The 15533-nt window shown below is 40.0% G+C and overlaps 1 protein-coding gene across 1 annotated transcript in view; it reads left to right on the forward strand.

Annotated features, from left to right (window-relative positions):
• Positions 1 to 907: 907 nt before the first annotated feature.
• The window catches only part of LOC126427905 (F-box/LRR-repeat protein 7-like), a 144748-nt gene continuing 130122 nt past the window's right edge, over positions 908 to 15533 (forward strand). Inside the window, exon 1 of the mRNA XM_050089793.1 lies at positions 908 to 1041. Within this exon, the coding sequence (XP_049945750.1) occupies positions 959 to 1041 (83 nt within the window). The 5' untranslated portion in view covers positions 908 to 958. The remainder of the gene's footprint in view (positions 1042 to 15533) is intronic.

The raw sequence follows: 15533 nt of genomic DNA on the forward strand, positions 1-15533 counted from the left end.
TGCTCCAGATCCAGTATTTAAAAACTAGCAAAGGCATTTCTAACAAAGCATTGCTTCCATTCAGTGCAAGAATCCACAGGAATGAGAAATTAAAAAAGTATTGAATAAATATTAACAACTAAATGTAAGCTGAGTTGGCGAACATGAAACTTCTGCTTTCTTTGGAAAATAATGTAACTGAATGTAGAACATTTGTAGGCAAAATAGTAACCTATAATTTTACAGTATGTTTCAGTTACACTTCTCAAAAAATTTTAATACTATTTATATATGTACACCTTTTATTAGTAACAAATTTTATTGTTTGTGCATTCTTAACGGTTAATTTCATGTCTTGCGTATTTTTAAGTATAATTCTTCTTCCGTTAGTATTTCCAGTGGTCATTTTCATTATTTCTGTATTTCAATGAATATTTATATAAAGCCTTGAGCAGCAGTCCATTTGCCTACATATTTCTTAGTTGCTCATATTCATTGTTTGTATACTATGTGTGTTACTGTACTTCATCAATGATCTAACTTATACAAATTTTAGAGCGACAATCCATTACCTACATACTTCTTAGTTGCTCATATTGATTTGTTTGTATACTCTGTGTTTTACGACATTCATCAATTAGCTATTTTTCTCTTTCCATTCTATCCGCGTAAATTTTTTGTATGGAAAACAGTGTTCTGACACTGCGTATTTCTTTATTTTGCTACACCATGCGTACTTTTTGTACAGTATGTGATTCACAGGATTGATGATAAATACAAATGCTGAAAATAGAATATGTCCTCTATCTAACTTCAATGTAAGTTTTCCGTATTATCTCGATTTCTATGTAGCATATTTTTAATGTTCGTTAGCCGAAATACGCGTGACAGGGTTGGCAGCTCTGGCTAGCTGTTCGACGTTTGCTTTGTTTACATCATATTCAGTTCACAGTTGACACTTGGGGGCGGCAACATTTAGATGTGTGACTGGCTAGCTGTTCGACGCTTTGTTTGTTTACAACATATTCAGTTCGCAGTTGACACTTTGAGGCCCAGCAACAGGTGTGATTTGCTTACTTTTCTATTTTGATGTTTTCTGCTAGCTGTATAATGTATTTCTTGCTCTTCCACTGCGTCCAGAGACTATGTAGGTTGTGTGGAAAAGCATTAGATTTCTCAGTGTCTGAAGTGTTATGTTTTTAAATGAAAACCCAACGAAGTCTTTTTTACTTGTGTACGATTCTTCTGTGTAATTGCATGATTGTCCTGTGTGACGTCTCAAGAAGTTTCTTCCCGTTTGTCCTATATCACGCTTTTCACAGTTATCACGCGTTATGCATTTAGTTTTTATGTGTTGCTGGAGACGGAACTTAAAATTTCCTGTTTTAAACGCAATTTTAACAGAGTACTTCTGTATGTTACTGCTTTTATTTTATATTCCAATTCGTTGTATATACGTTCTATTATGTTCAGCTGGAATCATTGTCTTGATTGTTCACAAACATCTAAAATGCGTTACGGTGTAGGACATTCTGAAGTAAGTAAATATAGTAAGATCGTAACATTTTTTTAGAGTCGTGTGTGTTGCCAGTACATTCGTGATAGTAGGCTACATGCAAAACAAGTGAATATTCATCTTTTCTTTCGCTGTACTGTATAACACGAAAACCACTGAACATTAATTTACTTTAGCTTTATTATCGTAAGAATAAACAGGGACCATATGTGTTAGGACAGATTGAAAGAGTCCTGTTAATGTAAACAGCCCTCCACGTAATCATTCACATAAGAGAAGCTTTGTTGGAAAGGTGAAGCAACGCGAAAAAACACTGTGCCACCGTAAGTTCACTTTCACCACATGCTACAAACCGGAACAAATATCTCGGGAAAAAATTTACACAATTTCTATTCGAATTGCCGAGCTACATAGCGTTTATAGTAATCGCATCCTATTGTGCTGTATTCTCACAGTTAACTTTACGTAGTTGAATTTTTTTTTTTGTTCAAATTTGTGGTTTTTCGGAAAATTTATAGCGTGATGATGCGGGAAACATTGTATGTAGTGTCCTTGGACAGGATACAAATTGTAGAGCATCTGAGTAATCGGCCCCAAATACTCAGTGATTAGGACGATGATAAGGGGTATTACGAAAGTGTCCGATACCACCAGTTTGCTTTGACCCGTGCCGTTATCAGTGTGGCGGAAATGGCTATTCCAAACGTCTCCAATATGGCGCCTATGATGTCACTACATGGCAACAAACACGAAAATACGTATAAATGCTACAATAACATCTCCCTCCAAAAATACAATCAAACTAACGAGGCAGCCACGGGAAATTGGGGGATTTCGGGAGGGTACAAGCTAAATGTAACAGTAAAAAAGGACACACCACGATCCCAAAACACACAAATTGACGAAAAATAAAAAAAAAGTATTAAAAAATAAAATCCTCAGGAATCGGACACCTATTGATACGGAAAAACTAACACCTACAAGTACGAAAAACAAAACCAAAACACCTCAAAAATTCAAAAGTCCAACATTTCTACGTAAATTAAAACACATTCAATACACAAAACATTACAAAAATAGTCCCAAACAAAATGACATCTATAAACACACACAAACAAAACGACATCTCAAAACACACAACCGACTCTTTAACTCTGCTCCGTAATGACGTCACAAACCACAACACCCTTTCGTCGGGTGGAATTGGACACTTCCCTTGACCTATATAGCTCAACTACAACCGACAATACCAAACTACATGCAGCTGTGACGACACACATTGGAATAGAACATTTCCCCTGATTACATCTGATGATACCTTAACACATCTACAACGAGAAAAATTGGAATCTGGCACTTCACTTAACCTACACAGATCAGCCACAGCTGACAGTATCAAAGAACAAATACATACACCTGCGATAAATAAAACCAAACCGGCAACGCTTCAAAAACCCAACAAAACTTCACATCTCGCAAACAGTAGACCCAAATAAATGACTACTTATCATGAACAAATTCTGGGGCTAGGTTAGCCAACCCCCCCCCCCCCCCCCCCCCCATATACACACACACACACACACACACAAGCAAAGGAAACACAACCAAAAGAAAAACTTCCAAACCACTCACAACCTAACAACACCCCTCCCTCCTCCCAAAAAAAAATTCGCCAACATATAAAAACCACAACATATATGAAACTCAGTCACACATTACAACTTAAAGACAACTGCAACAAAACAGATCCTCTGCAACATAATCATAAAACAAACCCTCCCCTTCCAGCCCACCAAAATCCATAACTATTACCCACAACCTGCCCCCCTCCCGCTGCCCACTCCCACATACTAAACCTCCCTCAACTAACCAGACTTGACTTGTACATCTTACTAACTCCAGATTGAGATTTTCACTTTGCAGCGGAGTGTGTGCTGATATGAAACTTCTAGGCAGATTAAAACTGTGTGCCGGACTGAGACTCGAACTCGGGACCTTTGCCTTTCGCGGGCAAGTGCTCTACCAACTGAGCTACCCAAGCACGACTCACGCCCCGTCCTCACAGCTTTACTTGTGCCACTACCTCGTCTCCTACCTTCCAAACTTTACAGAAGCTCTCCTTTCACTCACTCCAGACTCACGGGTGCAAAAACTAATAGAGGACCAATAATGAAAATAATAAATCGTCAAAAGAATCTCTCTCATGGCCAACCTAGATTTCTTGAACCAGGTGTTAAGGAGTGGCAAAGGTTATCCTTTCGGCACCACCACATATAACAGTCCCTGGTCTGAGATGCCAAAACTCTCGCCTACCTCATGTTTTCCTTGCACACACTACATTTCACAATTTCTGCCAAGAGTCCGAACATCTGGAGAAACTCGATGAGATATATCATGTCCTCGCCCATCTATGCATGCAACCTTTAGCTATTGTATTTTATAGTCATATTCATACCTGTCAAAATAAGCCACACAATAAGTTAAATGCCTTACTGCATGACAAACAGCAAACCAATAACACAGTCACATAAACAAAACAAAAAAAAAAAAAACAAAAAAAAAAAAAAAAAAGATTCATGACTCACTGAAATCAATTTCAATTCTTCTGTCAAAGGCACTCACAAGGGAACCTCCCCATCGCACCCCCCTCAGATTTAGTTATAAGTTGGCACAGTGGATAGGCCTTGATAAACTGAACACAGATCAATTGAGAAAACAGGAAGAAGTTGTGTGGAACTGTGAAAAAATAAGCAAAATATACAAACTGAGTAGTCCATGGGCTACATAGGCAACATCAAGGGAAACGTGAGCTCAGAAGTGCCGTGGTCCCGTGGAAGCGTGAGCAGCTGCAGAAGGAGAGATCCTTGGTTCAAATCTTCCCACGAGTGAAAATTTTAGTTTCTTTATTTTAGCATAGTTATTATCTGTCCGCTCGTTCATTGACATCTCTGTTCACTGTAATAAGTTTAGTGTCTGTGTTTTGCAACCGCATCGCAAAACCGTGCGATTAGTAGACGAAAGGACGTGCCTCTCCAATCGGAACCGAAAACATTTTATCGCAAGGTCATACATCAACCGATTCCTCCACAGGAAAACACATCTGATATATTCTATACAACACTGGTGACGGCATGTGCGTCACATGACAGGAATATGTTGTCGACCCACCTAACTTATACACTTGGCGAATGGGTAAAAAGATTCTTCTACCTTGCCCGATTTAGGTTTTCTTGTGGATGTGATAATCACTCCCAAAAAAGTTATGAAAACATAAGAGTTTGTCACATAAACTGAAAATAAAAAATTAAAGTTTTCACTCGATGGAAGATTTGAACCAAGGACCTTTCGTTCCGCAGCTGCTCACGTTACCACGAGACCATGGCGCTCCTGGGGTCCCGGTGTCCTTGACGTTGCTTATCTACGCATGAACTACTCAGTTTGTATATTTTGCTTATTTTTTCACGGTTCCACACAACTTCTTCCTGTTTTCTCAATTGATCTGTGTTCAGTTTTTCAAGGCCTATCCACTGTGCCAACTTATAACTAAATCTGAGGGGGGTGCGATGGGGAGGTTCCCTTGTCAGAAAAGCTGTGCACTGCCACCACCAAAGCTCAAATGAACCCAATACACAACATAACACTCGGATTACACCCACACGCACCACCAGAGGACACTATCAAACTCAACTCACAAACTGAACTCCATGCTGTAACACAACAAGATGATTTTTACAAGCACAACCAATTCATAAGCTAAACTCTGCGTTGTAATGACGTCACGGATCAAAGCAGATGGGTGGGATCAGACATCTCCATTAACCTCGTGTAACATGGTCTCTCCTGACAGTCATCTTAAAAACGTGTAAATGGCGGGTAATGAGAACTGTCACAGAATAAAAAAAAGCACCTACCATCAATTCCATTAATAATGGAAAAGCATCAAAACCAGATGAGAAACTGCAAGAGTACCAGTAAGTTTCCACAAAGGTCATGTCAAAGATGTTTGTTGTTTCATTCCTTGGCTTCGGCTGGACACCATTCATTCATTGCTGTGTAATAATATTTATGTTCACTCAGTATCTGCTTCATTTAGTGCAGCTTGTTTTCCTGTTACTTATAGTTTACTACTGAACTTAATATCTTTCTTTTCATTACATATAAATTCAATTATCTTCTTGTAGGTTTTAATGTTGGCTTCTGATAGCAAGAACTTCACCGACATTTTTTTTGCTCGAGTATCATGTCATTTTTGGAAATCCAGAATCTACTATGTAGGAATCAACATGGATTCCGGAAACAGCGATGGTGTGAGACCCAATTTGCTTTATTTGTTCATGAGACCCAGAAAATATTAGATACAGGCTCCCAGGTAGATGATATTTTTCTTGACTTCCAGAAGGCGTTCGATACAGTTCCGCACTGTTGCCTGATAAACAAAGTAAGAGCCTGTGGAATATCAGACCAGCTGTGTGGCTGGATTGAAGAGTTTTTAGCAAACAGAACACAGCATGTTGTTCTCAATGGAGAGACGTCTACAGACGTTAAAGTAACCTCTGGCATGCCACAGGGGAGTGTTATGGGACCATTGCTTTTCACAATATACAGGGTGATTCAAAAAGAATACCACAACTTTAAAAATGTGTATTTAATGAAAGAAACATAATATAACCTTCTGTTATACATCATTACAAAGAGTATTTAAAAAGGTTTTTTTTTTTCACTCAAAAACAAGTTCAGAGATGTTTTTAAAAAGGGCCTCTCCAGACACACGAGCAATATCAACCCGATACTCCAACTCGTTCCACACTCTCTGTAGCATATCAGGCGTAACAGTTTGGATAGCTGCTGTTATTTCTCGTTTCAAATCATCAATGGTGGCTGGGAGAGATGGCCAAAACACCATATCCTTAACATACCCCCATAAGAAAAAATCGCAGGGGGTAAGATCAGGGCTTCTTGGAGGCCAGTGATGAAGTGCTCTGTCACGGGCTGCCTGGCGGCCGATCCATCGCCTCGGGTAGTTGACGTTCAGGTTTCATAACTAACCTTTTTCGTAGGACTCTCCATACAGTTGATTGTGGAATTTGCAGCTCTCTGCTAGCTCTGCGAGTCGATTTTCCTGGGCTGCGAACAAATGCTTGCTGGATGCGTGCTACATTTTCATCACTCTTTCTCGGCCGTCCAGAACTTTTCCTTTTGCACAAACACCCATTCTCTGTAAACTGTTTATACCAATGTTTAATACACCACCTATCAGGAGGTTTAACACCATACTTCGTTCGAAATGCACGCTGAACAACTGTCGTCGATTCACTTCTGCCGTACTCAATAACACAAAAAGCTTTCTGTTGAGCGGTCGCCATCTTAGCATCAACTGACGCTGACGCCTAGTCAACAGCGCCTCAAGCAAACAAATGTACAACTAAATGAAACTTTATAGCTCCCTTAATTTGCCGACAGATAGTGCTTAGCTCTGCCTTTTGTCGTTACAGAGTTTTAAATTCCTAAAGTTGTGGTATTCTTTTTTAATCACCCTGTATATAAATGACCTAGTAGATAGTGTCGGAAGTTCCATGCGGCTTTTCGCGGATGATGCAGCATTAGAAAATTGTAGCAAAATGCAGGAAGATCTGCAGCGGATAGGCACTTGGTGCAGGGAGTGGCAACTGACCCTTAACATAGACAAATGTAATGTATTGCGAATACATAGAAAGAAAGATCCTTTATTGTATGATTATATGATAGCGGAACAAACACTGGTAGCAGTTACTTCTGTAAAATATCTGGGAGTATGCGTGCAGAACGATTTGAAGTGCAATGATCATATAAAATTAATTGTTGGTAAGGTGGGTACCAGGTTGAGATTCATTGGGAGAGTCCTTAGAAAATGTAGTCCATCAACAAAGGAGGTGGCTTACAAAACACTCGTTCGACCTATACTTGAGTATTGCTCATCAGTGTGGGATCCGTACCAGATCGGGTTGACGGAGGAGATAGAGCAGATCCAAAGAAGAGCGGCGTGTTTCGTCACAGAGTTATTTGGTAACCGTGATAGCGTTACGGAGATGTTTAACAAACTCAAGTGGCAGACTCTGCAAGAGAGGCGCTCTGCATCGCGGTGTAGCTTGCTCGCCAGGTTTCGAGAGGGTGTGTTTCTGGATGAGGTATCGAATATATTGCTTCCCCCTACTTATACCTCCCGAGGAGATCACGAATGTAAAATTTGAGAGATTCGAGTGTGCACGGAGGCTTTCAGACAGTCGTTCTTCCCGCGAACCATACGCGACTGGAACAGGAAAGGGAGGTAATGACAGTGGCACGTAAAGTGCCCTCCGCCACACAGCGTTGGGTGGCTTGCGGAGTATAAATGTAGATGTAGTTGTGGAATTTTATTTTTGATAGCAAGTGCTGAAAATTTGTTACTCGCCTCACTATATTTTCTGCATTAAAATAATATACGCTTTGTGTCTCCCTATGTAGTACTGTCACAGTCACAGGCTGGTGTTTGGTTTATATGCAGTCAGTATAAATGGCCCGGAAATGTCCCATGATTAAGCCTTATTCTACTTAATGTGGCTGTTGATTGTTGGGGTCCACAAATGTATTCAAACCAAGGTCTTTTCAGAATCCGTGGTTGTATTTGTGCATAGTCGCCTCCTTTGTATCATAAGCAGCTTGTCATTCTCAATGGAGAGAAGTCTTCCGAAGTAAGAGTGATTTCAGGTGTGCCGCAGGGGAGTGTCGTAGGACCGTTGCTATCCACAATACATATAAATGACCTTGTGGATAACATCGGAAGTTCACTGAGGCTTTTTGTGGATGATGCTGCAGTATATCGAGAGGTAAAAATGGAAAATTGTACTGAAATGCAGGAAGATCTGCAACGAATTGACGCATGGTGCAGGGAATGGCAATTGAAGCTCTATGTTGACAAGTGTAATGTGCTGCGAATACATAGAAAGAAAGATCCCTTATCATTTAGCTACAATATAGCAGGTCAGCAACTCGAAGCAGTTAATTACATAAATTATCCGGGAGTACACATTAGGAGTGATTTAAAATGGAATGATCGTATAAAGTTGATCGTCGGTAAAGCAGATGCCAGACAGATTCATTGGAAGAATCTTAAGGAAATACAATCCGAAAACAAAGGAAGTAGGTTACAGTACACTTGTTCGCACACTGCGTGAATATTGCTCACCAGTGTGGGATCCGTACCAGGTAGGTGAAGAAAAGATCCAACGGAGAGCAGCGGGCTTCATTACAGGATCATTTAGTAATCGTGAAAGCGTTACGGAGATGATAGGTAAACTCCAGTGGAAGACTCTGCAGCAGAGACACTCAGTAGCTCCGTACGGGCTCTTGTTGAAGTTTCGAGAACATACCATCTTCGAGGAGTCAAGCAATATGAAACGTATATCTTGCGAAGAGACCATGAGGATAAAATCAGGGAGATTAGAGCCCACACAGAGGCATACCGACAATCTTTCTTTCCACAAACAATACAAGACTGGAATAGAAGGGAGAACCGATAGAGATACTCAAAGTACCCTCTTCCACACACCGTCAGGTGGCTTGCGGTGTATGGAAGAGATGTAGATAAGCCCTGCGTCCATTCTTCCTGCCAAGATTGGAATGCCCTTGTCCATATTCCATATAGGGAAGCTGTATGTCGAGTGCTGTCCCATTGCTCATACCCTGCTTCGCTAATTTATCTGCTTTTTCATTGCCTGGGATTCCACAGTGGTCTTTCACACACTTAAAGGCAATTCGTTTCTGCCTTCTGAGACATTCACAATACCAATAACAAACTTGTAGTAGGTACTCATTGGTAGTTTTAGAGATTTTTGTATTTGATATTGCTTGAAATACACTTTTCGAGTCTGATAATATTACATAGGAAGTGTATTTCTCATTCACAGACTGCTGTATCGCCTTTAACACTGTGATTGTTTCAGCCAGATAGCTAGAAGTAATTAGTAGTAATTTAAATGTTTGGGCTCTCTGCAGATGTGGACTAAATATCACATATCTTGTGATGTTCTCTCCTGCTGTCTTTGATTTGTGTATATGTGGTTACCCATTGTCTTGTTTCCTCCCATTTGTCTTTGGAATGCTGTAATTGTCTGCAAGAAGTCAGACTTTGCCTTGATCATTTGGATTGAGATGTGAACCCTGATTACAAAATAATCTTACTGGTAAGGAGGGCACTGTGTACTTGTGGCAATAGCTTTTGACTAGTCTGCCAAATAATTATATGCCACAATGAAATCAAAAGGTCTTCTACCCCAATTCCTGGAGGAAGATGATGCAGTCGTAAAATCTGATGGATCAGATGCTGTGAGCATGATAATTTCTATGCTATGTATCGTTCCATGATCATCTTCCTGCTTACATGGAGTGGCATCTCTTGCACTCTCACCAGGAGTGCATTTCTTGGTGCGGATTTTATTGCTCCTAACCATGTGCATACACATTGGTACTGCAATCTATCCAGTTTCTCTAACACTTTGCATGTCATGTACTTATAGTAGATACATCCATAATCCAATCAACATCTAATGAGGGAGCAATATAGGAGCAGCAGTACTAAAGGATGTGCTCCCCACCATGTTGTAAATGATAGACTAATATTAAGCATTTGCTCACGGGTTTCTGTTAAGGTTTTAATGTGTCGTGCAAGTAAGCTTGCTGTCCAGTATCTTTCCTATGAACTGAATAAATGCTTTAACTTGTATTACTTTATCGTCTATGTGTGTTAAACAGTTTCTTGGCATATAACCATTACTGGTGAATATGACTACTGAAGATTTCTCAGGTACCATCATCAGGCCATTTCCATAAAGCCACCAACTCAGGTTCTTTGTCGATGATGGAAAGTCGTTCATTGCCTCCTGTAATACAACATCGCAAGTAAATACACATATGTCATCTGCAAACTGTATAATTCAAGCAGGTTGAGTTATTGCCCTTTCCATATCCATTAAAATGGAAGGAACACACAGAAAATGTTGTTGGGAAGGCTAACCAAAGACTGCATTTTATTGGCAGGACACTTAGAAAATGTAACAGACCTACTAAGGAGACTGCCTACACTATGCTTGTCCATCCTTTTTTAGAATACTGCTGCACGGTGTGGGATCCTTACCAGATAGGACTGACGGAGTACATCCACCAAGTTCAAAGAAAGGCATCACGTTTTGTATTATCGTGAAATATGGGAGAGAGTGTCACAGAAATGATACAGGAATTGGGCTGGAAATCATTAAAAGAAAGATGTTTTTCATTGCGACGGAATCTTCTCACGAAATTCCAATCACCAACTTTCTCCTCCGAATGCAAAAATATTTTGTTGACACTGACCTACAAAGGAACGATCACAATGATAAAATAAGGGAAATCAGAGCTTGTACGGAAAGATATAGGTGTTCATTCTTTCCGCATGGTATACGAGGTTGGAATAACAGAAAACTGTGAAGGTGGTTTGATGAATCCTATGCAAGGCACTTAAATGTGATTTGCAGAGTATCTGTGTAGAAGTAGATAGGTATATGTTGCATATAGTAGTGGCCTGAATACCGATCCTTGTGGTAGCCATTGTCCGCCAAGAACAGGCCCTTGAATTCATTATCCTTTCTAACATATACAGTTCATTCACTTATTAATGATGACATACTTTCTACAAACTGACGGGGAGTTCCTAAAAGTGGTAACTTATCTAATAATATACTTGTCATATGTTTTGCACTAAAAATAGTGCTGCTGTATATTTGCTCTCACCAAAGCCAACTAACAGGGAGGTGACAAATATTGGAATGTTGTCTGTGCAGCTTCTACCTTTACTGGAACCTGATTGTGATCCAGCTAGTAAGGATGAAGATTCTATCCACCATTCCAGTCGCCTTTTTATTAGTTTTTCCAATATTTGAGCAATATACAATAATACAATCTGTCTGTAGGAAGCAGCTTTTACTTTGTTTATGTATAGGGACGATGATGTATTACTTCCATTCTGGAACCAATTCTTGATGCATCCAAATTCTATTATAGATTTGAAGAAGTAATTCTACAGTACTGTCAGGCATGTTTTGTGTCATGGAATATTGTGATGTGATCCATTCCTGGGGTAGTGTTAGGGCTCTCTGATGACTGATGTCAACTCATCAATACAGAATTGTGTAGTTGGCACATTTTGAGTTGCTGCAGTTTCCATTTGTATCCTGATCAGCATATTACGAACACTTGGTGGGGCAATAAGGTCACAGAATTCTTCTATCCACTCATATTACTGTATGTTATTGACTGTAGGGGTAATATACCTAAATCTGGTGATCTTCTGCTATATCTCTGATGATTTAGTATTCTTGGTCAAACTACAACAATACTTTATCCAACTGTTCTTCTTAATGGATTTCAGTATTTTCTTGGTTCTAGCTGCTGTTTGTTGAACAAAAACCTGATCGCATTAGGCTGTTTAACATATTCACATAACACTGCAAAGTATATGCTGTTCTGCAGCTGCCTATAGGTCCTGTGTGCAGGTTGTTTTTTTTCTATTGATTTTACTACTAATTCAAGAATTTGGTGATATTTATACCAATCCGCTTTGTTCATGTTCCAAGTCAATTTGTTGGCAATATGTGCTCAGTTACTTTCTCACACTGTGTATTTATAGTTACAGAGAAATGATCTGATCCCATGGTATCCTGCAGAACTGACCATGCTGTGTGGCATGGTTCATACAGGGAGAAGCTTATGTTATACCCACTCAACCATGGTTCTTGGTTTAATGTTACAGATCCATCATTGTATATGATCATGTTATAATCATCATTGCAAGGCATTATGTATTTCCTGCCTTATCATTCATGTGACACCCCCATGCTACACAATGTGATCAAAAGTATCCAGACACCTCCAAAAACATGTGTTTTTCGTATTAGGTGCATTTTGCTGTCACCTACTACCAGGTACTCCATATCAGTGATCTCAGTAATCATAAGACATCATGAGAGAGCAGAATGGGTCACTCTGCGGAACTCACAGACTTCGAATGTGGTCAGGTAATTGGGTGTCACTTGTGTCCTACATCTGTACATGAGATTTCCACACTCCTAAACATCCCTAGGTCCACTGTTTCAAATCTGATAGCGTAGTGGAAGTGTGAAGCGACACATACAGCTCAAAAGCCTACAGGCGACCTCATCTGTTGACTGACAGAGACTGCCGACAGTCGAAGAGGTTCATAATGTGTAATAGGCAGACAGCTATCCAGAGCATCACACAGGAATTCTCCATCAGGATCCACTGCAAGTACTATGACAGTTAGGTGGGAAGTGAGTAAACTTGGATTTCATGGTTGAGCGGCTGCTCATATGCCCTCGCTTGGTGTAAAGAGCGTAAACGGGGACTACTGAACAGTGGAAAAACGTTGTGTGCAGTGATGAATCACAGTACACAGTGTGGCGACCTGATGGCAAAGTTTGGGTATGGCAAGTGCCCGATGAACGTCATCTGTCAGCATGTGTAGTGCCAACAGTAAAATTCGGAGGCATTGGTGTTATGGTGTGGTGGTGTTTTACATGGAGGGGGCTTGCACCCCTCGTTGTTCTGTGTTGCACTGTTACGGCACAAGCCTACAATGATGTTTTAAGCACCTTCTTGCTTCCCACTGTTGAAGAGCAATTCAGGGATGGTGATTGCATCTTTCAACACGATCAAGCACCTGTTCATAATGCACGGCCTGTGGCAGTGTGGTTGCACAACAACATCATCCCTGTAATGGACTGGCCTGCATAGAGCCCTGACTTGAATCCTACAGAACACCTTTGGGATGTTTTGGAATGCTGACTTCGTGGCAGGCCTCACCGACCAACATCGATACCTCTCTCCAGTGCAGCACTCTGTGAGGCATGGGCTGCCATTCCCCAAGAAACCTTCCAGCACCTGATTGAATGTATGGCTGTGAGAGTGGAAGCTGTCATCAAGGCTAAGGGTGGGCCAACAACATACTGAATTCCAGAATTACCTATGGAGGGCGCCACCCACTTGTAAGTCATTTTCAGACAGTTGTCCGGATATTTTTGATCACATAGTGTATGTGATGGGCATTGAAGTTCCCACATATTAGGAAGGGTTTTGGCATATATTGCAACATTGTGTGCATGTGTTATTCAAAAGTCCTACATGTTGGGGGATGTTATACAGATGCGATGGAGAATCATCATTTCAAGAGTAGGTAGTGACATGGTGATGGGTTTATAGCTGAGTTTTGTACTAGTCACTATAGCTACTCCACCATTTCCACCCTCTAGATCCAATCTTATTACTTGATATCGTCGATGTCTAGTAGTCATATTTAGTTTAATCCAAGTTTCACTTATAACAACGATAATTATAAAGCTCGTGCATGAACGACTCTCTATTAGCATATAAGGATCTGGCATTCCACTGGAGAACTTTAATATCCATTATTCTATTTATATGAGTAGAGTGTAAGTATAACATGTTTCTTTCCTAATGCTTAATTTTTTTTTTTTTTTTATTTATTTTTTTTTATACTGTCGAAGCAACCTTATTGTATATATTAGCCTGATCCAGACTATCTTTGTTTAATGACAAACTGTATTATTAGATTTGTTATACCAGCCACCAACTGTTAGATTATTGCTGTATTCTTATCCTTATTGTCTGTTGTGGTTCGGCAGTATATGGTTGAGGTGCATATGGGTTTCTCTTTAATAGGAGATATTGGTAAATTTATATTTGCAAAAAGAGGACTTGAAGTTGATGTAGTTCTTATTTGTTTTGGCATACTGTGATGAACAGTTGTCTTGAATCTCTGCTAAATATTTTGTATGGGGTTCAAATGGTTCAAATGGCTCTGAGCAGTATGGGACTTAACATCTATGGTCATCAGTCCCCTAGAACTTAGAACTACTTAAACCTAACTAAGAACATCACACAACACCCAGTCATCACGAGGCAGGGAAAATCCCTTTGTATGGGGGAAACTCTTTCTCCCAATCCAGTTTACTCCTACTAAGGTTCACCACCACAGCAGCAGCATAAGATCTTTGGTTTAAATATTATTCAGCTTCCTTAAAGGATATATTGTATGTAGCTGATACTTTCTTAATTTCTTGTTCTTTGAGATATACTGGCCAAGACTTATCTCTCGATGTGTGGTTCCCTTTACTAAGCTGTTTCATGATGCCCTCCACACTGATTGCATTGAGTCTGACTGACATTGATTACTACATGGCTACACTGAAGGCATTTAAAGCACTGCCTCCCTAGGGATATGTACGATCTAACATTACATTTCATGCCATATATCATCACATATTCTGGTAGGAACTGTGATGCAAATTTGACCACACATGTTCATTGGGTTCAGTGGGTTGTCCTCCACAAACTTATTTACAGCCTCTCTTGTTGATAAATCAATCCTAATTCTGTTTTTCTCCACAATCTTGAGATTTGTGATTTTCTGCTTATACTCAGAATCTGAGGGAAATACCATCTTCCCCTAGGCCATAGTGTGGTATTTACCCACATTACCATCACATTCCTCAGCAAATAGATAAAATGGGCCTCCTGCATCACAGCAATCTCTATTACCTTTGTGTTGATCATATATTAGCTGTACATTTGTTTGTGAAAGATTTTCCCTCGGTTTATTACTCTTTTCTTGTGTAAGTTGAGCGCTAAATGGGCTACCACCCAGTGCCGTCCTCAAAGTCCCCTTGCAGGGAAGGGAATTTGATCCTTCATATAAATTAAAATTATCAGACAGTTGTTGAGCACTGTCAGATTCTTTATCTCCTGCGTTATTTGTTGCCACAGTTGTTGAATGGTGACTGCCTGTCTCTTCTCTTTTAAGTTTTTTTTCTTTCCTTTAAATGTTATATAGGTAGTTCATATAGAGGGCACCATACAACCAATCGATGTGTTCTCCAACACATCCTACCTTCTTTATACAGTAGTATTCAAAGAACTGTGACTGACGTCCGAACAACAGGGAACTAACACGCAT

The sequence above is a fragment of the Schistocerca serialis genome, chromosome 12 (genome assembly GCF_023864345.2).
Source record: "Schistocerca serialis cubense isolate TAMUIC-IGC-003099 chromosome 12, iqSchSeri2.2, whole genome shotgun sequence".
In the NCBI taxonomy this organism is placed as follows: domain Eukaryota; kingdom Metazoa; phylum Arthropoda; class Insecta; order Orthoptera; family Acrididae; genus Schistocerca; species Schistocerca serialis.